General features: G+C 31.7%; 2 protein-coding genes across 2 annotated transcripts; both read left to right on the top strand.

Moving 5' to 3' along the window:
• The first annotated feature begins 10691 nt into the window (after positions 1 to 10691).
• On the top strand, positions 10692 to 17956 carry LOC139771244 (neprilysin-1-like). Its single transcript, XM_071703918.1, has 18 exons — positions 10692 to 10851; positions 11484 to 11638; positions 11728 to 11889; positions 11992 to 12075; positions 12169 to 12368; positions 12659 to 13489; positions 13591 to 13704; positions 15450 to 15591; positions 15673 to 15781; positions 15882 to 15978; positions 16068 to 16244; positions 16325 to 16431; positions 16538 to 16596; positions 16691 to 16742; positions 16891 to 16958; positions 17116 to 17255; positions 17393 to 17560; positions 17672 to 17956. Exons 1-18 carry the CDS (start codon positions 10832 to 10834, stop codon positions 17858 to 17860), a joined length of 2874 nt encoding a protein of 957 aa, XP_071560019.1. The 5' UTR covers positions 10692 to 10831; the 3' UTR covers positions 17861 to 17956.
• Positions 17957 to 20371: 2415 nt separating this feature from the next.
• Positions 20372 to 26800, top strand: LOC139771313 (neprilysin-1-like). The gene is made up of 18 exons (XM_071704042.1): positions 20372 to 20519; positions 21323 to 21477; positions 21790 to 21951; positions 22040 to 22123; positions 22217 to 22416; positions 22707 to 23534; positions 23622 to 23735; positions 24296 to 24437; positions 24519 to 24627; positions 24733 to 24829; positions 24919 to 25095; positions 25175 to 25281; positions 25388 to 25446; positions 25541 to 25592; positions 25736 to 25803; positions 25962 to 26101; positions 26239 to 26406; positions 26521 to 26800. The coding sequence occupies exons 1-18, from the start codon at positions 20500 to 20502 to the stop codon at positions 26704 to 26706; spliced, it is 2868 nt and encodes a 955-aa protein (XP_071560143.1). The 5' UTR covers positions 20372 to 20499; the 3' UTR covers positions 26707 to 26800.
• The last annotated feature ends 625 nt before the right edge of the window (positions 26801 to 27425 follow it).

Here is a 27425-nt window from a genome sequence, read left to right as displayed (position 1 = left end):
CAAATGAATAATCCGACGAATCGACGAATAATAGAGAATGCTACATCTTTTTGATATCTACGATATTATCGTGATACTTATCGCGGCGCATTTCGCGGTGTAATAACACTACGCACGGAGCCGTTCACTCGGCTGCCTGTCGGCTCGAGCTTCGGGGCGAGTGGGGGCGAGATTGACAATTTGACGAGAATAATAGCGCGGCGACTTTTTTTGTAAACAACGCGCGGCGCGCGGCGTGACGTCACGTGACGTAACGCACCGGCGTACACGAAAACAAGTATCGAGCACCGCGTGCCAACCGTTTCGCCGCTAATAATATTTAAACATTACGATAACGTTTAATATACCTAGCGGTACAGAATTCATGTTCGCCAAATATTCCATTCCTTCTATTTCGATGATGGCTATTATCGCATACTTTCCGTTGTTTCGTGGACCCGTGTTAGCACATTGTCTGAGACGATAATTTCTCTGACAGCTAGATATTTCGATCTGAGTAAGAAACGATTCAGATTATTTCAAAATTAAAAATAACGTGAGCTTAAGAATAATAATTAGTTCACTTGCGGATAGGAGGAAAGGAATTTTCTTCGAGCGGGACTTTCGGGTGAATTGTATTCATTGAACGTGACAGACTTTAACAGCCTCGTGCTAAGATGCCACGCAAAATATTTCTTATATAAGTTACTAATATTTTATATTGTATTGCAATGTAGACTATGTAAAATATTAAACGTTATAAAATAATTTCATTTCGAATATTTTGTAGCAAGAATTTTACGTACAATTATGTTCTAAACTATCTTTTAATTTCATAACGTTACCGAAAATAACATTAGCAAAGGAACGAGTGCGCAACGCATTTAAAAGTAATACGATGAGATATTGGAAACTCGATGGGAAACAATGTCGATAGAGGCTGATCGATTATAGATTTCGCGGTAATCTGTGGAGCATTTATGATTTACGATCAAGTAAGAACATACATCGGATAGTCTTGAATAATATAAGGCAATTTACATTCACAGGAGAGTTGATAAAGGCGAAAATAATCAACGATGTGCAATAAAGGAAACGTGAGATATTTTATGGTACATCCCCAATTCGAGCACGAGCATCGCCATTATAAACACGCCTTTAAAATCATTATAAATGATATTATACGTACATAAAAAAATAGCCGTTACATAAAAGCATCGAACGTAGCGGACATTTTGGCTAATGTAACAAAAGAATATTATTGTTTATTTTTCAGACTAGTTTCCAATTATTGTAATTAATTTAGTACGTGGTAATTAGGGCTTACAATCACAGTGATATTAGGAAGCTCTAAAAATATAAGAATTTGCGTTAACAGAAAATTAAATTTTACATTTATATTCTCATTTACTTCAGATATCTTCATATGTATTGTGTTGTAAAAACCAATATGTCGCAATCAGTGTATTAAATTATAAAAAATATACCTATTGTTAAATTACTTATATGTATACTATATACATACGATATTACGAGACTTTTGTGTATTGTTTTTATCATATACTTTGCATATAACTCAGTAAATGTCAGATATCTTTAAATGTACGTTTTTATTGTTAATAGATGATTTTATGGAAGATATTGCTTCACTCGACTGAATCACTCGACTTCTGAACTACTGGCGAACTTAAGTGTTATATTCTATATTACGATTAATGTTTTGAAGTTTAAACTTCTTATCTGACAAAAGCGGCTCCAATTAAAACTGGGATTCCAATTTAAACTCAACTTGGCCTTTTATCTAACATATTATCTAAGTTATTATCTCTTCAACTACAACTAAATTACTTCTAAACTTACTATAAAATAGTAGAAACGCATGATTTCTTGAACGTAACAAAAATTTAGAATAATTTTTATCGTATAAAAATGATTACACAATTTTATTTGCAAAAGATATTAATTATATAAAATAGTAAGAAGAGCTGAAGGAAGATATTTAATTTTACTTAGAATAAGTAGAACAATGAAAAATTTTACCCAACTAAATACATTTGCAATTATATGTTTCTCTCTCAATTCTAGTTTTAATTCTAGTTTTTTTCCTCATTCCTTTTGACGGCAGAATTTAATGCTTTTGTTTCACTGGAAACCATGGTCTTCTGTCTCACGTGGAATTTCCGCTAACGTAGATGTTTCCGGCGCTTCCGTTACTTGAAGTAGTGCCATGGTAGTTTCATTCTTATTCTCAGATTTAGTTTGTGTAATTTCCGGAACGTTCAAATTATTTTTTTTACATGGAAATCATAGATAGAGTTAGCTAATATGGAGATATTAGAAAGAATTAAGGAAAAGAAAAATATGTGGAAAACAATAAAAGTAGAAGAGATAGGATAATAGAACACCTGCTGAGACACGAAAGATTAGTTTGCTACGTATTGGAGGCGAAGATAGGAATAAAGAGAGATAGAGGTAGACCAGGATTAGATTATTGTTCGCAAATGGTCAAAGACGTAGGCTATTCTACTTTCAGAGAAATGCATAGGTTAGCCTATCGAGGACAACCATTCAAACCAGTTTTGGGACTTAGGCTTTGATGTTGATGATACTGTGGAATTCTGTGTGTACTGGTTTCGTGTGATCTGTGTGTACTGATGGGACTGTATCTTATTGTTACTGATCGTACAGTTTTTGTAATAAATTCCTGATAATGTGTACTCAATGCATGTGGTCGAGTCTGTATTCTGTGATTTATTTGGTTTGATGTCCATCGGCGATTGCTTAACAGCCTTAACACGAAGCTTCAGGTCTTGCAAGCAAGCTTCTACTTCATCAATGATGTTTAAATAGTTATTTTCTGCAATGCGAAGCTGAAATTGATGGACGTTCGTTCTTCTCGCTTTATCGCAGGGGTCTTCTACATCTTTCGGATGCTCTACATCTTTTTTCCTCCAGAATTCGTTAGACAGATTAAACGTCTGTAGCAACAAGAGATCTACCAAGGGCACCAAGTATATAGTAGTATCGATGTACTCATTTATTAACGTGTTCAAAATTCCAGTCACATCTGAAGAGTCACGCAACTTATTTAACTTTTCAAAACTGGACGTCAAATTGATAGATGCGGAAGGTATGTGATCTTCAATGATTACGTCAATTAACATGTCCTCCTCCTCCTCCTCCTCCTCCTCCTCCGCCTCCTCCTCTTCCTCCTCCTCCTCTTCCTCCTCTTCCTCCTCTTCCTCCTCTTCCTCCTCTTCCTCCTCCTCCTCCTCCTCCTCCTCCTCCTCCTCCTCCTCCTCCTCCTCCTCCTCCTCCTCCTCCTCCTCCTCCTCCTCCTCCTTTTTTTCCATCACGACCTTCATTGGAAGACTGGTTTGATGGTCCGCGCACAAAGGAAAGTCGATATTAGGAAAACATCCATGTGCTACTAAAGTGGCGGTCACTGGCAAATCGTATACCTTCGTGACGATTATTTGTGATAGTGAGGTTTTGACTCGAACACTTCGTTTCTGAGTTGATCTGGTCGAACGTTCATTGGGTTGCCATTTAACATTCATTTCCGGCGTTTTCGAGTGCAACTCCGAAGTCCTACCGGAGTCCGTCAATTCTTCGTTGTCGTCGTTTACCAACTCCGAGGATTCGAGCAAAGATCGAACACTATTGTTATGCAATGTTTCTCTGCTGTTAACGATCCTGTCCCCCATTTTGGGGACGGCATCACTCGTCTCCACTTTAATTGGTTTCGTTTGATCGAACCTCTTTGCCCTCGAATACTCGTTACCAGTCAGGATTTTTTCCTGAGAAGGACACGGTAGTAGAATGTCATTCGCGGGCATTATACAGATCGGCTGACGCCATTTCACGCTTTCGACCACACGCGGCTTCTGCAAAAGAGTTCCGTTTCTTGTCAAAATACGAATTTCCCCGAATATATCCGATACGATTGCTAGGAGTAACACTATCGATAAACAGTCCTTCATTGTTAACTTTTTGCTTGATAAAGAAGACGTAATAACGTTATTTTTTCAATCTCTTTATTGCGAGCCACACTCTGCATCTTGCAGGGCCCTTTAAAACGATCTAAGCATCTTTAGGGTACGCCAGGTACTTTTATAGCTTGGTGAGGCTTAAAGCCTTACGAAGAAGTAAATAAGATTTGTAACTCAAGTATGGAACGGTTCGTCTTGATAACAATATGAAAGTATTTTAGAGAAAATGGACGATTGGACCGAATAAAGGTTTTTGAGTACGTGCTCAAGTAACAGTACTAACAGTTGCCTAATGTCGTGTTAAACGTCTAGGAGGAATTTGTTTTTATCGTCTGTAGAATGTATGAATACTTAAGATAATTATTTTTTAGTTCTTAGATTATATTTAAGTGAGAAGTGATGCATAAGCTGACTGATATAGCTAGTCGTTTTTAAAACATCCATTATAAAATCCATTACGGGAAAATATGCATAATATTGACACATTACATTACATACTGATACATTAATAGATTTCTATTTATCAGTAATAATAGATATTAAAATATTTTTCGTGAAATATCAACGAAAATAAAATTTTCTGAATTGAATACATTTTGCGTAATACTAAAAAGCGCATGTGTACATAAGATTAATATGTAAATACCGTACTATATTTCTTTTAAATAAGCTCAGAATAATCAAAAGCACCTGTAAGAATGCAACCATGAATGTAATTATGCGTTGAAATAGCATATGCTCAAGTCATAGTATCTATATATACACCAGACTGTGTATTTTTATACCATACGCTTACAAACGCGAGAAATATATTCAATCTCGATAAATCTTTTTAATAATAAATTTGATAAAATTTACATATATATTTTTCCCAAATCTCTTACGGCACGTAATTAACGTGTCACGAGTCAAGCCCGAAAACTAACTTTCTTCGTTCCCGTGCTATTTCTACTGATCCAAACAACCTGTTGAATAATACACAATAGATTCTCGAGAAAAAAATTCATAGAATTGATTAACATGCAAATACAATATATAAAATTATGGTAAAAGCACAATATCAGTATTCTCCGAATTTCCTTCCGAAGTGGATATTAATTGTTGTTTCAATAGCAACAATGAATCATTATTCTAATTCAAAGTAATGCTGCAAATTTGATATTAAAAATTAATAGAAGTGATATTTCTGATATTGCGTTGAATTTGTCTTAAGGTCTCCTATAATATTATGAAAAAATAGCATGGTGCCGTTTAAGTTTAAAAAATTCAAGGTAATATTGATTTTTTTATTACATTTTTTTTAGTTCTTTTTTGTTGCAAGTGATAGCTTGCATGAAACAGATGAATGTTCACCTTACAATCATTTCTTTAAACTGTCGAAAGCGTCTCAAAAATCGTACGGACCGTTACGATAAACACCCTGTATTATAGGATTCATATAATAATGCTGCAGATAAACTCGACTTCTCACAGATCGGTTGCCCTAAAATGGATAGACTAAATCAGACTAGGCTGAATAATTAATCCTGGAGCTCTATCATTTATCGATTTATTGTGCTTATGGGAAAATGCTCTCGTAAGCACGTATCAAGTTCACAATAGAGTTTATTATGTTAACGCATCATTTGTCGATGCGTCTAATGTTCATTACACCGCAGAGCACTAACCGAAATATACCAGTCGCCTGAAAATAGGTAATATTGGAATTTATCAGAATTTTTTAAATATATATTTTATTATCAAGTATCTATATTAGTTATGATCATTCTTAATCGATGTAATCGATTGAAGTATGTGAATTTACTGTTCCGACCAAACTAGAGCTGTGTTTCAAGACCGAAAAATATTCGACGCGCAGTTCACTGAGTTGGAATATAAAAATTCATACAGATCGAGATATTATTATCGATACAAACATCCTGTCACGGCTCTTAGCCCTTTGTTATTTAGGTGATTTTTAATCGTGCAAGCCTTCTTGTATTACATTATAAATTTTATATTTTATAACATTTTATTTAATTTATATGAAAACGGAGCATATAATAATACAAAGGACGCTAAATTAATGTGTTTAATAACTGTTATCTTGTAAAAATCTCAATTCAAAATTTCAAAAAAATTTGATATTTTTGGTATTTTTATTTTCAATATCAGAAACAAATTTTTGATTTCATGTTCTGTGTGCTAGAAATTATCCACAACTTTTATAGCGAGCACGTAGGTTCTTGCAGCGTTGAATCCGGTTAAATTATCGTCGGTCGTGGTCACGGCCGTCTAGGTGGTCCTCGTGAAAAGGAAACTGCATAATATATGTACATGCGGTTTATTGCAGCGTACTCACAAGCGTACATTCACGCGTGGCACACGGGTTCACTGACACATGAGTTTATTCCCGCGTTCTTTGATGTGGAAAGCGTAGATTACACCGGAGGGTAGCGAGATCACGTCTAGCAACAAGATGTTTCGAATCTTGTTTCAACGACGATAATAACAGCATAACCGCAAAAAGATATATAGGAAGCGGCTTGTTAATGTTTATTTTCTAATATAACTGATTTTTAAATTGTTGTCGCTTTCTCAACGCAATTTGACGAATATAGTACCTATATTATTCGATATACTTTTAGTGCTACAAAATATTGAAAATGTTGTATTTAACGCGCTCAAATAATTATTTCCCAAACAACTTTATAATGAAAACTTAAATAAGAATTGTGTGTGTATAATTATTAATTAATATGTTATCTTTTCCAAAAGAAAATTATGAGACTTAAGGGTGTTTTAAAGAGTTAGTTAAAATGTAACGAAGTTGACGAAAATTTAATATCATATTGTGTATTCTCTTTCAAAGTTCCGGGCCAAATTTCAAATCGATTCACAATTTAGATAAAAAGTTATCAATTCTTGAATATCCGTTTTACAAAGGGTTTTACAGAGAAAAGGGTAAACATTAAAAAATGTAACCAATATAATAATATTTTACACACAAGCAGATCATCAACAAACAAAAATATAGCAACAAAATTTGAAACGATTTACAACAATTTAAAAAAAATTATTTTTTTTTGAAAAAAATAGTAGTAACAGTTATTTACAGTCACTAAATCTACGTCTTTTACATTCTATTAGATGTTCCGTAACTATTTATATACATTTTTTTGTCTTTGGATCCCTGGGGAATTAATATCAGAGTTTTTAATATTTCCTGCATACTTTTGGTTGGGACGGTACCTATAGAACATCCTTAATGTCAGCTTTACAACATACAATATCCTCTGAGGAATTTCAAAAAGTCATGTATATTTTAATCAATCTATAATGTCAGTTCTTTTAATTTAGAAATGACTAAATATATTACTGTAATAATATCAGAGTAGCTATATTTTTTCTTCCATGCATATACAATACGATATATGTGTGGGATGATACGTGGCTTTGTGTGAAAGCAGTCGAGCCAGGTTTGGCTCAGGTTTGAGCTCGATCTTCATTCCAAATATATAATAAAATAATAAAAATGTTACAAAATGTTATTGTTAATGTCACTTATGTTACATATCATGTATATATAGTACAAATTTATTTAAATTTTATTTTATATTTAAATATATGACGTATTTTATAATCGTAAAAAGTATATGTTATATATTTTTCGATTTTTCGGTATATAACGTACTTTATGTATAGGTCAACTTTGAGGCAAAAGCTGTAGCCTTTTTTGACCAGGGTTTACGTACTGAATTTTCAGTTGATTCGCAACATCTTCACCTACGTATACAGCGGTTTGTTACATATAAGTAAAATCGTGGGAGGCGAAGAGAGTGCATTCGCGTGGGCCTGTAGGCCTATGCCATGTCCATTTGTCCCTGTGTCTGTTTCGTTTGTCGACAGTAGTATGCATGTGCTTGGGTCGTGATTATTTCTCGGTGGAAAGGGAGATTACCGTAAATCATTCTTAACATTACGATCCTTTGACCGGCCGACGCGATGGCGACAGCACGCTTTCACTCTTCTTAATCAAAACATTTGCTATTGATAAAAATATTCTCAGTGAAGTTAAAATAAAGACATAATTAAAACAAAAATAATTAGAACAAATAAAAAGTTATGAAATATATAGAAGCACAATTCATTCTCTCATTTTCTCTATAAATATATTTTTATAAAACTCATCAAAGAAATAATTAACGCATAAATTTGTAAAAAAAAAGTAATAAAGTAATAAAGTAATAAAGTTTAAAGAATTGTTGTAGTTTTCCTACTCCGCAAGTAATAATCATTTTAATAATTCCTTTCTTTATCCTTTCCTTAATGCTGGTATCCTCTCACACACATTTCGTTCCCGCCTTTATATAATCATCAATCGTCTGTCTTTCCTTTTCTTTCTTCCACATGCAATAATAAATTCGATTCGATTTAATATGCTTTTTTTAAGAGTAAATTGTCTGTTATATAAAATAATTAATTAAAATAATAACATATAATATAATATGTATGATTGTATATATTATCATTTTAGTTAATTACGTAAATATACTAATATCTATTTATTAATATCTATAATAAATGTATACATATATATTAATTTAATTAATTATTTAATATATGTATATATATTAAAAAATATAATAAATGTAACATGAAAATTGATGAAGAAATATGCCATCTCTTTAGAAGGAAGACACTTTCGCCAACGGTCAAATCACGTTGAAGTGTACAAGTTCTCGATCTTAAGATATATTATTTTTCTTAAGATATATTATTCGACTTAAAATATATTATTTTTTGTAATATGATGTGATATTACTAAAGTATTATAAAATTTATTCCTATTTTATTACTTATTCCTATTACTTTCTTACTCAAGATCTCTATGAATACCTATGCTGAATTGCACATTTCAGAAGTCAATTTAGCGTTTTGGTACTTTAGAATGAAGAGTGTGCTAGATAATTAGAACTCTTAGTATTTTTTTGAAATTCGTAGAATATCATGCCAACTTTACAGATGCAATACTAATTCAATACAAATAAAATAAAAAATCGAGGAATATACTTCTATATTTGCTTATTAATAGATATATATTATTATTTAACATAATTTGTGAATGTAACATATGATTATTTAAATTATATTTATAATTATTTCATATAACTATCTAAATTAAATAAATTGTTAAATAAATTGTTTATTGCTTGATTTATTTCTGACATAAATCTCTCTAGGAAAAATCGTGAAGAGAGAAGCATTTTTTTATAAATAAACGTGGAGACGCAAACATACGATACGACGTTTGTTTTTAAGGATAAAAAAGATATTGTACTTTTACTGTTCCAATATTTTCAACTTTTTGCAAATAAAGTTATAATTGACCAGAATGCGGGATTGACACATGATATAATTGATTCTTTATTGTGACGGAACCTCAGCGAAAGCCTCAGAACGGTCGGAGGTGGAAGGCGCATGGAAGCTGCAGGAAATCAGGGCCCGACTTGGGCTGTAGCGCCATTCAATTGAATTGAATAATTGATTTTGAAAGAAAAACATAACGGAAAAGAAAGAGCGTTATCGGTGCAGAACGCAACTACATTTTACAACAATCTACATAAATTATCTTTTTTTTACGCTTCCTCAAATTGCGTTACGTGAAAGAGCGTGACAATTACTGGGATGACAGAGACGATCTCGAGGAAGATAATTCATTTACTCATTGCATATCTCACACGTGCACCGAAGAGATACTGTTAGTCTCGATACGTTTGGCGCTCTCAGTTAACATTATCTGAGACATGTTATACATGGTATGATTACTGGATGGTGATATAAAATATCTTCTTCAGGAAATGCGGAAACATACATATGCGTGGGATAGAGAATCAAATAATAACCCGAAAAAAAATTTCTTATATATATATAATTATATATAAAATATGTCCATATACATAATATTTTCTTTTTCTTGTATGATATGTGTTTACATATGTTAGACAAATAAGAAGGAAACTTAAAAAATAATTAAAAGGATAATTTTTGCATTATTTTTTTTACAAAATGGTAAAATTTGAGGAAATGAGAAAAATTGCCCATAATCATATATAAATGTAATAATTGTATATACAATATAGTTATGTATTGTATATAGAATATTGTATAATCTAATCGTAATTTGAATTTTTGTAAAAAAAATGCAAACGTAATTTTTTTATTATTTTCCCCTTCTTTATTATTTTTCTTATATACGAACAGAGATTATACATGAGAAAGAAAATATACATAGACTAAGACAGAATTTTTTTTTTATATTTTATATATAATTATATATAAAAAAATTTTTCTCTGGAATGTAGCAATAAGCAACAATCACATGTCCTTGTTGGAAGTCCGCTCGTTCAACAACGCGTAGGATAATTTATCAATAAGCGACCTTATTTGATTCTGATTTCTCGTTTCACTGTTGCTTTTATTAGTTATCATTTATACATTTTGAAAAGTATTTCTCCGGCATATACTTAAAAATTTGAAATAGAAATCGTTAAGCAGTATTTTCTAATATAAATTAATGTTTGAAAGAAGAAATACTCAAAAAATAATTTCTAACTAATAATCTCTTCCGAAGAAAGAGAGGGTGATGTGTGTGCGAGGTATCGCATAAATTATTTAAATCAACAGGACGAGAAAAATGTATCTCCGGCCTTCGGCTTATCAATTTGATATATTTGCATTCTAGAGTCTTTCCGCTCAAATAGTAACATATAAAAGAGTAAGCCGCCGACAAATAATTTCACATTGTAACAGAGAACGTCGCGAAACATTTACTATACGACATCATTGAAATTTATATCGGCCGACAAATAATTTCTGACATGAGGCGACTCATTCTTCTGTACGTAACTTAAGTAACAATCGCTTTTAAGCATGATATTACCTAAGATATTAATTACAATCACATTAGTTATAATTATATAATTTGTATAATTATATAATCTCTTTGTAAGCACGCTGTTATTACGCTGGATATTAATTACTATTTCTATTAGGAGTTATAACTATATTCTTACTTTAATAACTTTAAGTTAATTATTAATTTAAACTGCTGCGCTTTAAAATATTCCTGCTTGTAAATTCGCCCCTCTTTTTTCGGATATCGAAAGACACTTCCAGCTTCGTCTAATCTCTTATCCAATTATCTTGGACAGAAAGGCAAAATCACGTACACGTTTAATAATGCAGTTCGAAATTGAATATAATTGAGAAATAATTACAACACATTTATGTATATTTATATTCTTATGTCTCTTGATGATTCTTTAGAGGGTAAATCCAGAATCTTATACATAATAATCCCTTCTTATGCGCATAAATAGGAATATTTTAAGACGTAATTTAAAATATAATAATATATATTAATTGTATATTTCATATATTGCAATAATTGTAATATATTACATATATAATAATTATTATATACAATATACATATTAATATACTAATCGATATATTTTTTCATCTTTGAAGCGCCTTTATCGGCACGTTTCTAATAAGAAACGTAACGCTGTCAAAAGTTCATGGATATCCTTCGCATTTGGAATGGTTGTTCAGCTCAAGTAAATTAAGTGATAATGAGGAAGAAAAGCGAACTGTATGCGAATCCGAAGAATGCAAGAAAATGGGTATTTGCATTTCATTAAACAACTAGGCTCGACTGCTCTAAAAATTCAAATCGTCAATCGTTATCATTCGTCTTTATCACATTCCTTAGCTGATACGCTATTAGGAGCCATGAATAGATCCACAGATCCATGTGACGACTTTTACGAGTACGCGTGCGGAAAGTGGCCGGAGCAGAATCCCATTCCAGAAGGGTATCCCAAATGGAGTATGAGCATGATGCTTTTCGACAAGACTAATGAAGAAATAAAAGGTGATCGGCTCATCTACACGCTGCTATCTGTAAAGTTCAAAATTCGAGATTTGCTTAGCATATCTTAACATTATTATCTTAACATTATTAAGTTCTTCGCAGAGATTGTAACGGCCGAACCTACGGAGAACGAACTCAAAACGGTGAAGCTTGCGAAAAAGTGGTTCAAGGCTTGTATGGATACAGGTGAGTGCATCTGTACTAATTAAAATATAAAATAAAAAAATGTGCACATTTTATGTCGCATTCTACAACGTAATTATTCGCCAATGCTTACAGACGCGATGGAAAAGCAAGGAATCGACCCGCTGGTTTCTACCCTATCGCGTTTAGGTGGCTGGCCGATGATAATGGAGCCGGATAAATGGAACGAGCAGGAATACAGCTGGCAAAAAGTGGACGATCGATATATGCGTTTATTAGGAAGAAATGCCTTTTACGACGTGCGCGTACAAATAAATGATACAAATATAGTAGAGGTATTTATTGTGATACATTCAGTCAGCTAATTAGATTTGTTACAAAGAATACAATTAGACTTATTACGTCCAAATTAATTTCACACTCTTTTTGGTTTGAAAAAGAAGTACATCCATGGTAGATGCAATTTCTATAATTTTGTTCGTGTACGTACATATATCGTGTACATATTTTTCCAGTCGTATTCTTTACCGTTATTCGTTGTATGTTAAAATAATTTAAGTATAAAACATTTGCATCGATTTTCTATCAGTCATTCGATTCTTTTTCTTTAAATCTATATATCTAGATTGACCTGCCACATTTACCACCGGGTTCAGACCAATTGCGAGCTGTGATAAAACTTGCCATTGAAGCAGAAGAAACAGGAGACAGCAGAAGTGACGAGGACCCCAGTGACGAGGAAGAGCAAAGCAAAGAGCAGCCTGGAAGCGAAAACGAAGATCATTCTAAATTTGTTGATAATGATGACGATGATTTTGTAATCGTCATTATTGACGATAGTGAAAACGATGGTGATGATAACAATGACGATAATGATGGCAGTGGCGATTGCGATGACGATAACGACGACGACGACGACGACGACGATGACGATGACGATGACGATAATGATATAAACGAGAATGAAGATGTTAAGAAGGAAATAGGCAAGAAAAAAATCACCAACAAGATCGGTCATGGGAAAAATAAAAAAATACATGTTAGAAAGAGCGGCACTGAAATCATTAAGAAGCATGACAGTAAGACGAAAAGACAGAGAATAAGAAGAGGGACGATAACAGAAGTTGACGATAAACGCGCGCAGCGTTTTAGTCGTCGCGAGAAGGTACACGCACGAAAAGGTAAAAGAAACCACGTAAAAAAAATACATAGAAAAAAGACGAAGAAAATTTTGGACAATGGGGAAACGGTATTATACACAACGGCGATACCGCAAGTTAACACAGAAGAAACGAATGAAGATAATGAGAATGAAATAGAATTGTTACAACAGTACGCGAATTACATTTCGAAAGTCGCTCGTGTTATAGCCAAAGAGGAAGGTACTAAAATTTCAGAAGAACGTCTCAATGAAGATATTAAAGATATGATCGAGTTCCAATTGAAACTGATCCAGGTGAAGATCGTGCTATTGCTTCACTTTGCGAAACATAAGAACCGTTTACTAAGAACCGAGCAAAGAGAGATTTTTAACGATCTGAATAATTAACGTTCCAGATTTCTCCAGAGGTTACGTTGGAGTCGTTATCCAATCCCGTCAACATGCAAGTTACACTTGGAGGTTTTCAACAATGGTATAACGAAAAGAACCCTAAAACAGCTAACAGCAGGGTAAGTAATTTTTTTCAAACGATTAATTTAGTTCAATTTTTATAATACATTATTCTTGCAATTTTTGTGGTTGGATAAATATGATTAATGCAATGAAAAATGATACTATTCATGAAAAAATTTTTTATAATTACATAAATACAATAAAATATGTCCAAATATGTTTTCTTTCTCTTATACAACCTCTCTGTTCGTATATACAAGAAAAATAGTAAATAGTTTAAGAAAATGAGAAAAATTGCCCGTATATAATTATATATAAATATAATAATCGTATATAAAATATGATTATACAATATGATTATATATAGAATATTATGTATAGGGGAGACCGGAGCTATGTGTCCACACTTTACGCTTTTTTCAAGTTTACTAAAAAACTAATAAAGATATTTGGCTAAAATTTTAATCGTATAACCTTTCATCCTTACTATTAAAAAAAAACATAATTAGAATCGTTGATCTTTTAACATTTTAAAGAGGCGATTTTTTTAAGTGGACAAGTCAAGCGTAGACAGATAACCCCATATGCGGGGCTATCTGTCCACATAATAAAAAACACATTATTTATATTAATTTCTATACTTATATATATAGATTATTTATTATTAATATATAATATTGAAAAAACTGCCTAGTTGTTGGAGTCAGAGAAGTAGTAGGCACTTTGTGTAGATTTTTTGACAAGTTTCCTGCGTAGAGCTAACTTTTCTTTATATACGGTGGCATCAAACTGATTTTGAGTCCGTTGCAAAATCAATGTGATGAGTTTCTTTTGTCCCCTCAATTCTTTAATCTTTTTTTTATTTGGGGCCTTTACTTTATCCTCGACAACGTTTGAAACAGAAAATATTCAATAATTTAAGACAAACTCATATATTTAACTTGACGTGTATTTTTAAAATAAAAATTTGGTGATGATTCTTGAATCGCAGAATCAAGTAGTTGCTCGTAGGTCACTTTTTTACAGTAGCGAGTGAGAGCCCGAACATTTATTCATTTATTCCAAAGTCTAACGCTGTTTTTACGAAAAGATTCTCGCTCAATTTTTATCCTTTTAATCGCTCTAAATATAATTTTATTGGATATGTCTTATCCGTCTTAAGGAAAGTCTTTCTTTTGTAGTTACGCACCATTATCTATTTATAAAAGAACAATTCATCATTGAAGTGTGGACACATTGCCCCATCAAAAATAGGACAGATAGTCCCGACCACGTTTTTCAGTTTTTAACATGTTGCCATTTTAGATAATTCGGAATTAAGATTTGACGCTTCTCACACCTGATAACTATATATTAATTGATAATATTATGAATTACTTACTTTAATTTGAGTTAAACTACTGTCGCACAGCAAATTTTTCAACCGTCAAAAAATGTGAATAATTGTTTTCGCTTTTCTTTTAACGTATATAGCGTCTGCGAGAGGCATCGCAAGAAAACAAACAACATTTAAATATCTTACGTAGGGCATTTTTCGACTACTTGTTACAATGGTAAAGACATCTGTCTCTTAAAACTTGAGATAGCAGTACTGTGGACACATAGCCCCCGTAGACAGATAGCCCCGGTCTCCCCTAATCTGATCACAATTTTACTTTTTGTAAAAAAATTATAAAAATTTTTCTAATTATTTTTCTTATACATATAAAACAGAAATTATACAAAAGAAAGAAAACACATATTTTATATATTACACATATTTCATGTATAATTATATATAAAAAATTTTTCCCGGATCTAGATTGACTGGGTGAAAAAAATAAAGGCGTTGTTTGATGAGGCGAACGAGTCCGTGGATGACAATTTAAATCTAGACATTATTAAGCCAAGTTACATTACAAATCTTGTCTCCTTGCTGGATGAAACGTCGAGTCGAACAATCGGTAAGTTTCAAAAATGGAATAATAATAATACAAAACGTAATAGTCATTGGTACACACGCGCTCATAAGAAATATATTTCAGTGAATTATATACACTGGAATTTCATAAGCAGAATAATAAAGACTACCACGAGTGAAATGAGAGGGTTGTACGATTTCTGGGAGTCAGCTGCGAAGGGCACAAGGCCGAGGTTTGATATATTTTTAAACAAATAATTCTCCTTTATAATTTATTATTTATTGCTAAAGTATTACTAATTTAAAATCTGATTCAATTATATTAAAATGCAGCGATAGAATGTCTACTTGCATGGAATCAGCAGAGATAAAAGAAATTCTAGCGTACGAATTTGTAAGAAAATATATCTCCGATGATCTCCTCGAAACAGTAAGTTTCATTTTATTTGTCTTTTCCCCACAATCTTGTCTCTGTGCTGATAAATTTGCCCAAGTCGATTATTCACTTCTATATCATAGGCATCGAATTTACTCAGCGATATACAAAAGGCAGTCGAATACCTGATTAAAGAATCAGATTGGATGGATGACAAAGCTAAGAATTTTGCTTTAGCAAAAGTAAAGAATTTGAAAAAATTTATCGGATATCCGAAATGGTACAAAAATACCACGGTTATTCAAGAGTATTACGAAGGAGTGAGTTTTAAAAAATTATGATATTTAATATTAACTGCTATTACATGACGACCGCCTTATGTAAAATTATTCCATTAAAGCTTATTATCGGCTCGTCACATTATGAAAATACTCTTCGATACAACAAATTCGACAAATGGAAGAGTCTACGGAAGTTATCGAAAAATATTAACGAAGTCGAAGAAGAGTGAGATAGCAATTTATTATTTAATATATTTAACGAGTTAAATAATCTTTATACATATGACACACTTTACTAATTTAACAGAGAACTGAATTTAATAAAATTACAGACAAGTGTTAAATCCGGTTGAAGTGAATGCCTTTTACGCGTCCTTCTGGAATGCCATGTGTGCGTAATATGTTTTCTTGTTTAGTGAAATAACATACTTAAAAATTAATTTCATTACTGTAATTATTTACCTAAAAACTAATGTTTTCAACAGTTGTCACGGCAGCGGATTTTCAGACCCCATGGTTCTCTTACGATCGACCACGGTAAATTAATGATTTTGATTAAAACTCGACGTATAGTAAAATATGTAACCTAACCTACTAATTAAATGTATTATTTTATATTAAATCTCATGTTAATGACAAAAAATAAATCTTAATAGAATTTTTTCTAATAACTATTTTTCTATAGATTCGTTAATTTTGGTATTATTGGATTCATACTAGCTCACGAGGTTAATCACGGATTCGATAATGAAGGTACGTTAGGAAATAGCACTAGAATTAAGCTCTATGCTTACTTGCTATACTATAATGTAGCTACAGTTATTGTGATAATATAATGATTTATTATTTAACTTTGATGCTCTTTGAGAATATTTGATAAAAAAGAAAAATATAGAGAAATAATTTTTAGGACACTTGTACGATAAAAACGGTGAGCGCCTGGGATGGTTATCAGCAATGGCCGGCGAGTATTATAACAAAAGGCAGGATTGTTTCGTGGAGCAGTTTAATAAATATCCCATTGGTAAAAATACAAATACAAAAATAAAGGTATATTGCTCGCTGTATATTTTAATTATTTTTATTTCGCTGAAGATTTACTTGGTCGTTCATTTATTGATCACTGATCAAATCACTTTTATTTTACTGAAATTTTATTGGTCATTTTTTACTGACTGAAATTACAGGATTATGGCAAGCAGACGACGAGTGACAACATCGCGGACACTATGGGATTACAGGCGATATTTAAAGCTTATAAACGCAAGGAGGAAGAGAGCAAAACACCGGACGCCACGTTGCCGGGCATGGAAAATTTTACCAACGATCAACTGCTCTTTTTATCTTTTGCCAGTGTGAGTGTTACAGGCATTAAGGGAACTATAATTCAAGATTATGAACATAATGATTAATGATATTTTTGCGCTTTAATTAATTTATTTTTTAATAAATAAAAATGTTTACAGTTATGGTGCGAAGCGGTCGTCGACCCAAGTGAATTAACGGCTATAATGAACGCCATGACGGATGAGCATAGCGTTGCGCGACTGAGAATTATAGGCTCCGTATCAAATTCAGATGACTTCGCTAAAACTTTCAATTGCCCCGTTGGCAGTCCGATGAATCCCGAAAAGAAGTGCAATATCTGGAAATAATCCAAAAAAATCTTGCAAAGAATCTTTCATAGAAGTACTTACTCACAGAAATTATTCATGTATTGATAAATAAAATATAACGCATGTCTATAAACATTTCTCTCGACAATTCTCTAACTTCTGAATATTGTACCCAACTCAACCATGTGTGATTATTCGATCCTACCATAGGATAAAAATTAGTTAACAGTGGATATTCAGAATACAAAGCAAAATCCGATAATTATAAATAGCATTAGGATAAGTTTTTAATAACATCTAATTGTATTAAATTTAATTGTCTAAAATATGTGGTAAAAAAGGATTTATATTTTGAATATTATATCGATTTTCGTAAATTAACTTTACTTTTTCTGCTTTCCGCGTACATTATTATATATCGCTTATCATCCTAACAAGTTTATCATTTCTATTTTGTTCAGTTCGTCAATATTTAATTAAGCACAATGTATCAATGGAATATAAAAATTATCCGAAATAATATGAAGCGGAATTAGAATAAGATTATACATTTACAATGTGAAACTATTATATACGATCGTTTATTATTTCTAACATGAATTTTTTAAAGAAAATTCATAGAAGAGAGTTTTTTGCAAATGTAAATGGAGATTTGTATTTACAAAATAATGAGTATTTCGATATATATTTCTAAAAATTTGAACCTTTGCTCGGTTATGTTTACGATAGGGGAGACCGGGGCTAGTTGTCACACTTTTCAAATACTGATTTTCAAAAAAATGTTAACAATATTTTATAATATCGTATACTACTTTATAATGTAGCTACTTTCTTTAGGTGTAAGAAAAAAAATATTAGACTTGTATATATTTATACACAAAAAAGTTATTTCCGCGCAAATGTGACAACTTACCCCATACCCAGGGTTGGTTATCACATGACTCTGGATTGATTGTCATGTATCTTTCATATAGAGGAAACATACGACAAACAGTTCGGGTTTTAATATTTTATTAAAGTTAGTACCTGCTTTTGGTAAATTTAACTTAATAATATATTGCAGCATGAATTAAACAAAAAATTAATAATTTTCATAAACTTTGTAATATAATTCTCATAAACTTAATGTAAATGAAAAAATAATAATTCTCATAAACTTTGAATCCCATCTCATTTGAGACAACTTACCCTGAACGGTCATTTTGAACAAAGAAGATTATATTTATAAACTATGTTGCAATGACAGTTAACTAAATACAGGAAAAATCATCTAAAACTATAATATTTCTTATGACCAAAAAGAAATTACGACTAGTAATTCCAAAAACCAACGAAACAATAAAAATAGAGGCAAGAAAAATTTACTCACGACCTCCAATTTTTAAAAGGTGCTCGTAAATATCACATGCGATGTTTTTGAAACAAGCTATTTCGTACATCCGACTAACATGACAGGAACAACCTACACTATAAAGAAGAATATTCCACTCAATCTATTAAGTGAGATATAAACTTTGTGACAACTTACACGTGTCTAGCCGTCACTTCTAGCTCCGGTCTCTCCTATTATTATTTAACATAATTTGTTAATGTAACATAGGATTATTTGAATTATATATTCTTCTTCAGGAAATTCGGAAACATACATATCTTTGTTGTAAAATTCACTCAATATACGTGGGATAGAGAATCAAATAATAACCCGAAAAAGAATTTTTTATATATAATTATATATAAAATATGTCCATATACATAATATTTTCTTTTTCTTGTATGATATGTGTTTACATATGTTAGACAAATAAGAAGGAAACTTAAAAAATAATTAAAAGGATAATTTTTGCATTATTTTTTTTACAAAATGGTAAAATTTGAGGAAATGAGAAAAATTGCCCATAATCATATACATATAAATGTAATAATTGTATATACAATATAGTTATGTATTGTATATAGAATATTGTATAATCTAATCGTAATTTGAATTTTTGTAAAAAAAAATGCAAACGTAATTTTTTTATTATTTTCCCCTTCTTTATTATTTTTCTTATATACGAACAGAGATTATACATGAGAAAGAAAATATACATAGACTAAGACTGAATTTTTTTTTTATATTTTATATATAATTATATATAAAAAATTTTTTCTCTGGAATGTAGCAATAAGCAACAATCACATGTCCTTGTTGGAAGTCCGCTCGTTCAACAACGCGTAGGATAATTTATCAATAAGCGACCTTATTTGATTCTGATATCTCGTTTCACTGTTGCTTTTATTAGTTATCATTTATACATTTTGAAAAGTATTTCTCCGGCATATACTTAAAAATTTGAAATAGAAATCGTTAAGCAGTATTTTCTAATATAAATTAAAGTTTGAAAGAAGAAATACGCAAAAAATAATTTCTAACTAATAATCTCTTCCAAAGAAAGAGAGCGTGATGTGTGTGCGAGCTATCGCATAAATTATTTAAATCAACAGGACGAGAAAAATGTATCTCCGGCCTTCGGCTTATCAATTTCATATATTTGCATTCTAGAGTCTTTCCGCTCAAATAGTAACATATAAAAGAGTAAGCCGCCGACAAATAATTTCACATTGTAACAGAGAACGTCGCGAAACATTTACTGTACGACATCATTGAAATTTATATCGGCCGACAAATTATTTCTGACATGAGGCGACTCATTCTTCTGTACGTAACTTAAGTAACAATCGCTTTTAAGCATAATATTACCTAAGATATTAATTACAATCACATTAGTTATAATTATATAATTTGTATAATTATATAATCTCTTTGTAAGCACGCTGTTATTACGCTGGATATTAATTACTATTGCCATTAGGAGTTATAACTATATTCTTACTTTAATAACTTTAAGTTAATTAATAATTTGAACTGCAGCGCTTTAAGATATTCCTGCTTGTAAATTCGCCCCTCTCTTTTTGGATATCGAAAGACACTTCCATCTTCGTCTATTCTCTTACCCAATTATCTTGGCCAGAAAAGCAAAATCAACGTACACGTTTAATAATGCAGTTCGAAATTGAATATAATTGAGAAATAATTACAATACATTTATGTATATTTATATTCTTATGTCTCTTGATGATTCTTTAGAGGGTGAATCCAGAATGTTATACACAGTAATCATGCGCATAAACAGAAATATTTTAAGGCGTAATTTAAAATATAATAATATATAGAGGAAAGTGCCCTATTATGAGACAGGATCCTAATATGAGATATGTTAAGCTAAAAGGCCCTATATAGGCCCTATCTGTTGATCCCACCATGAAAAAACCCCGCCATCTCATATTAGGATCCTATCTCATAATAGGGCACTTTCCTCTATTAATTGTAATATTGCATATATTGCAATAATTGTAATATATTGCATATATATTACAATTATTATATATTACATATGTAATAATTATTATATACAATATACATATATTAATACTAATCGGTATATTTTTTCATCTTTGAAGCGCCTTTATCGGCACGTTTCTAATAAGAAACGTAACGCTGTCAAAAGTTCATGGATATCCTTCGCATTTGGAATGGTTGTTCAGCTCAAGTAAATTAAGTGATAATGAGGAAGAAAAGCGAACTGTATGCGAATCCGAAGAATGCAAGAAAATGGGTATTTGCATTTTATTAAACAACTACACTGAGAAAAAAATGTTCTGGATTTTAGTAAATATTAGTTTGCATACAACTGTAACTCCATTTATTAAAATAAAGAAAATTTTCCTTTTTATTAGTATATTTTTTCTCAGTGAATACACATATACTAATAAAAAGGAAAATTTTCTTTATTTTAGTAAATGGAGTCACAGTTGTATGCAAACTAATATTTACTAAAATCCAGAACATTTTTTTCTTAGTGTAGACTCGACTGCTCTAAAAATTCAAATCGTCAATCGTTATCATTCGTCTTTTTAACATTTCTTAGCTGATACGCTATTAGGAGCCATGAATAGATCCGCAGATCCATGTGACGACTTTTACGAGTACGCGTGCGGAAAGTGGCCGGAGCAGAATCCCATTCCAAAAGGACATTACGAATGGAGTATGTCCACGATGCTTATTGACAAGACTAATGAAGAAGTAAAAGGTGATCAGCTCATCTACACGTTGCTATCTGTAAAATTCAAAATTCGAGATTTGCTTAGCACATCTTAACATTATTAAGTTCTTCGCAGAGATTGTAACGGCCGAACCTACGGAGAACGAACTCAAAACGGTGAAGCTTGCGAAAAAGTGGTTCAAGGCTTGCATTGATACAGGTGAGTGCATCTGTACTAATTAAAATATAAAATAAAAAAATGTGCACATTTTATGTCGCATTCTACAACGTAATTATTCGCCAATGCTTACAGACGCGATGGAAAAGCAAGGAATCGACCCGCTGGTTTCTACCCTATCGCGTTTAGGTGGCTGGCCGATGATAATGGAGCCGAATAAATGGAACGAGCAGGAGTATAGCTGGCAAAAAGTGGACAATCGATATATGCGTTTATTAGGAAGAAATGCCTTTTACGACGTGCGCGTACAAATAAATGATACAAATGTAGTAGAGGTACTTATTGTGATACATTCAGTCAGCTAATTAGATTTGTTACAAAGAATACAATTAGACTTATTACGTCTGAATTAATTTCACGCTCTTTTTGGTTTGAAAAAGAAGTACATCCATGGCAGATGCAATTTCTATAATTTTGTTCGTGTACGTACATATATCGTATACATATTTTTCTAGTTGTATTCTTTACCGTTAGTCAATGTATGTTAAAATAATTTAAGTATAAAACATTTGCATCGATTTTCTATCAGTCATTCGATTCTTTTTCTTTAAATCTATATATCTAGATTGACCTGCCACATTTACCACCGGGTTCAGACCAATTGCGAGCTGTGATAAAACTTGCCATTGAAGCAGAAGAAACAGGAGACAGCAGAAGTGACGAGGACCCCAGTGACGAGGAAGAGCAAAGCAAAGAGCAGCCTGGAAGCGAAAACGAAGATCATTCTAAATTCGTTGATAATAATGACGATGATTTTGTAATCGTCATTATTGACGATAGTGAAAACGATGGTGATGATAACAATGACGATAATGATGGCAGTGGCGATTGCGATGACGATAACGACGACGACGACGACGACGACGACGACGACGACGATAACGATGATGATATAAACGAGAATGAAGATGTTAAGAAGGAAATAGGCAAGAAAAAAATCACCAACAAGATCGGTCATGGGAAAAATAAAAAAATACATGTTAGAAAGAGCGGCACTGAAATCATTAAGAAGCATGACAGTAAGACGAAAAGACAGAGAATAAGAAGAGGGACGATAACAGAAGTTGACGATAAACGCGCGCAGCGTTTTAGTCGTCGCGAGACGATACATGCACGAAAAGGTAAAAGAAACCACGTAAAAAAAGTACATAGAAAAAAGACGAAGAAAATTTTGGACAATGGGGAAACGGTATACACAACGGCGATACCGCAAGTTAACACAGAAGAAACGAATGAAGATAATGAGAATGAAATAGAATTGTTACAACAGTACGCGAATTACATTTCGAAAGTGGCTCGTGTTATAGCCAAAGAGGAAGGTACTAAAATTTCAGAAGAACGTCTCAATGAAGATATTAAAGATATGATCGAGTTCCAATTGAAACTGATCCAGGTGAAGATCGTGCTATTGCTTCACTTTGCGAAACATAAGAACCGAGCAAAGAGAGACTTTTAACGATCTGAATAATTAACGTTCCAGATTTCTCCAGAGGATACGTTGGAGTCGTTATTCAATCCCGTCAACATGGAAGTTACACTTGGAGGTTTTCAACAATGGTATAACGAAAAGAACCCTAAAACAGCTAACAGCAGGGTAAGTAATTTTTTTCAAACGATTAATTTAGTTCGATTTTTATAATACATTATTCTTGCGATTTTTGTGGTTGGATAAATATGATTAATGCAATGAAAAATGATACTGTTCATGAAAAAAATTTTTATAATTACATAAATACAATAAAATATGTCCAAATATGTTTTCTTTCTCTTATACAACCTCTCTGTCCGTATACCTATACAAGAAAAATAATATAAGAAGAAGAATTTAAAAATACTTAAACAAATAACTTTTGTATTTTTTTTTTACAAAAAAGTATATTTCAATTTGAGAAAATGAGAAAAATTGCCCGTACATAATTATATATAAATATAATAATCGTATATAAAATATGATTATACAATATAATTATATATAGAATATTTTGTATAATCTAATCACAATTTTACTTTTTGTAAAAAAATAATGCAAAAGTTTTTCTAATTATTTTTCTTATACATATAAAACAGAAATTATACAAAAGAAAGAAAATACATATTTTATATATTACACATATTTCATGTATAATTATATATAAAAAATTTTTCCGGATGTAGATTGACTGGGTAAAGAAAATAAAGGCGTTGTTTGATGAGGCAAACGAGTCCGTGGATGACAATTTAAATCTAGACATTATTCAGCCAAGTTACATTGCAAACCTTGTCTCCTTGCTGGATGAAACGTCGAGTCGGACAATCGGTAAGTTTCAAAAATGGAATGATAATAATACAAAACGTAATAGTCATTGGTACACACGCGCTCATAAGAAATACGTTTCAGTGAATTATATACACTGGAATTTCATAAGCAGAATAATAAAGACTACCACGAGTGAAATGAGAGCGTTGTACGATTTCTGGGAGACAGCTGCGAAGGACACAAAGCCGAGGTTTGATATATTTTTAAATAAATAATTTTCCTATATATTATAATTTATTATTTATTGCTAAAGTATTACTAATGTAAAATCTGATTCAATTATATTAAAATGCAGCGATAGAATGTCTACTTGCATGGAATCAGCAGAGATAAAAGAAATTCTAGCGTACGAATTTGTAAGAAAATATTTCTCCGATGATCTCATCGAAACAGTAAGTTACATTTTATTTGTCTTTTACCCACAATCTTGTCTCTGTGCTGATAAATTTGCCCAAGTCGATTATTCACTTCTATATTATAGACATCAAATTTACTCAACGATGTACAAAAGGAAGTCGAATACCTGATTAAAGAATCAGATTGGATGGATGACAAAGCTAAGGATTTTGCTTTAGCAAAAGTAAAGAATTTGAAAAAATTTATTGGATATCCAAAATGGTACAAAAATACCACGGTTATTCAAGAGTATTACGAAGGAGTGAGTTTTCAAAAATTGTAATATTTAATATTAACTGCTATTACATGACAACCGCCTTATGTAAAATTATTCCATTAAGCTCATTATCGGCTCGTCACATTATGAAAATACTCTTCGTTACAACAAATTCGACAAATGGAAGAGTCTACGGAAGTTATCGAAAAATATTAACGAAATCGAAGAAGAGTGAGATAGCAATTTATTATTTAATATATTTAACGAGTTAAATAATCTTTATACATATGACACACTTTACTAATTTAACAGAGAACTGAATTTAATGAAATTACAGACAAGTGTTAAATCCGGTTGAAGTGAATGCCTTTTACATACCCTTGAGGAATGCCATGTGTACGTAATATATTTTCTTGTTTAGTGAAATAACATACTTAAAATTTAATTTTATTACTGTAATTATTTACCTAAAAACTAATGTTTTCAACAGTTGTCATGGCAGCGGATTTACAGAGCCCATGGTTCTCTTACGATCGACCACGGTAAATTAATGATTCTGATTAAAACTCGACGTATAGTAAAATATGTATTAATTAAAGTTATTATTATTTTATATATTAAATCTCATGTTAATGTCAAAAAATAAATCTTAATAGAATTTTTTCTAATAACTATTTTTCTATAGATCCGTTAATTTTGGTATGATTGGATTCGTCATAGCTCACGAGGTTAATCACGGATTCGATAATGAAGGTACGTTAGAAAATAACACTGCTATTAAGCTCTATATGCTTACTTGTTATACTATAATGTTTACAGTTATTGTGATAATACAAATGATTTATTATTTAACTTTGACGCTCTTTGAGAATATTTGATCAAAAAGAAAAATATAGAGAAATAATTTTTAGGATACTTGTACGATAAAAACGGTGAGCGCCTGGGATGGTTATCAGCAATGGCCGGCGAGTATTATAACAAAAGGCAGGATTGTTTCGTGGAGCAGTTTAATAAATATCCCATTGATAAAAATACAAATAAAAAAATAAAGGTATATTGCTCGCTGTATATTTTAATTATCTTTATTTCACTGAAGATTTATTTGGTCGTTCATTTATTGGTCACTTATCAAATTATTTTTATTTTACTGAAGTTTTATCGGTCATTTTTTACTGACTGAAATTACAGGATTATGGCAAGACGACGACGGGCGACAACATCGCGGACACAATGGGATTACAGACGATATTTAAAGTTTATGAACGGAAGGAGAAGGAGAGCAATACACCGGACGCCACGTTGCCGGGCATGGAAGATTTTACCAACAATCAACTGTTCTTTTTATCTTTTGCCAGTGTGAGTGTTTCAGGCATTAAGAAAATTATAATTCAAAATTACGAACATAATAATTAATAATATTTTTGCAGTTTAATTAATTTATTTTTTTAATAAATATAAAAATGTTTACAGTTATGGTGCGAGGCGGTCGTCGACCCAAGTCTATTAATACTTCTCGCCAAGGCAGATCCAGAACATAGCGTTGGGCGATTGAGAATTATAGGCTCCGTATCAAATTCGGATGACTTCGCTACAACTTTTAATTGCCCCGTTGGCAGTCCGATGAATCCCGAAAAGAAGTGCAATATCTGGAAATGATTCAAAAGAATCTTGCAGAGAATCTTTCGTAGAAGTACTCACAGAAATTAATCATGTATTGATGAATAAAATATAACGCATATGTCTATATAAACATTTCTTTTGACAATTTCCTAACTTCTGAATATTGTACCCGACTCAATCTACGTATGATTAATTGATCTACTATAGGATAAAAATTAATTAACAACAGATATTAAGAATACGAAGCGAAATCCGATAAATATATATATATATAGCATTAGGATAAGTTTTTAATAACATCTGATTGCATGCTAAATATAATTATTTAAAATGTGATCAGAAAAAGAATATAGAGGAAAGTCCCCTATTATGAGATAGGCTCTTAATATGCGATAGCGAGGTTTCTGCTAAACTAATAGGTTCTATCTATTAGTTCCATCGTGAACTTATTGCCCTTAGAGTAAAACCTATTTAGTGGAGAATTCATTATTCGATCGTGCGTGCACTCGTTGCGGACATTTCTCAATTATTCCCATAGACTTCCGGCAATCACGCAAAATAGATGTGGTATCTCATATTAGGGGACTTTCTCTATATTTTGAATATCATATCGATTTTCATAAATTGACTTTACTCTTTCTGCTTTTCGCGTACATTACTATATTTCGGTTATTGCCCTAACAAGTTCATTTTATTTTTATTTCGTTCAGTTCGTCAATATTTAATTAAGCACAATGCATCAATGGAATATAAAA

This window comes from Temnothorax nylanderi, unplaced genomic scaffold (assembly GCF_030848795.1).
Source record: "Temnothorax nylanderi isolate EJ_2023f unplaced genomic scaffold, tnyl_v1.0 TNYL_tig0001_pilon, whole genome shotgun sequence".
NCBI lineage: Eukaryota > Metazoa > Arthropoda > Insecta > Hymenoptera > Formicidae > Temnothorax > Temnothorax nylanderi.
This window is presented reverse-complemented; position numbering and strand designations above follow the sequence as displayed.

What these genes read in the sequence shown, in the direction of transcription:
- LOC139771313 (XM_071704042.1), top strand. Translation starts at nt 20,500, where the DNA reads ATGAGGCGACTCATTCTTCT. An exon ending in ATGAGGCGACTCATTCTTCT is followed by an intron (nt 20,520 to 21,322) that starts GTACGTAACTTA and finishes TCATCTTTGAAG; the next exon opens with CGCCTTTATCGGCACGTTTC. An exon ending in TTCTCTTACGATCGACCACG is followed by an intron (nt 25,593 to 25,735) that starts GTAAATTAATGA and finishes ATTTTTCTATAG; the next exon opens with ATCCGTTAATTTTGGTATGA.
- LOC139771244 (XM_071703918.1), top strand. Translation starts at nt 10,832, where the DNA reads ATGAGGCGACTCATTCTTCT. An exon ending in CGAAGAATGCAAGAAAATGG is followed by an intron (nt 11,639 to 11,727) that starts GTATTTGCATTT and finishes CACATTCCTTAG; the next exon opens with CTGATACGCTATTAGGAGCC. An exon ending in TCTTTTTATCTTTTGCCAGT is followed by an intron (nt 17,561 to 17,671) that starts GTGAGTGTTACA and finishes AAATGTTTACAG; the next exon opens with TTATGGTGCGAAGCGGTCGT.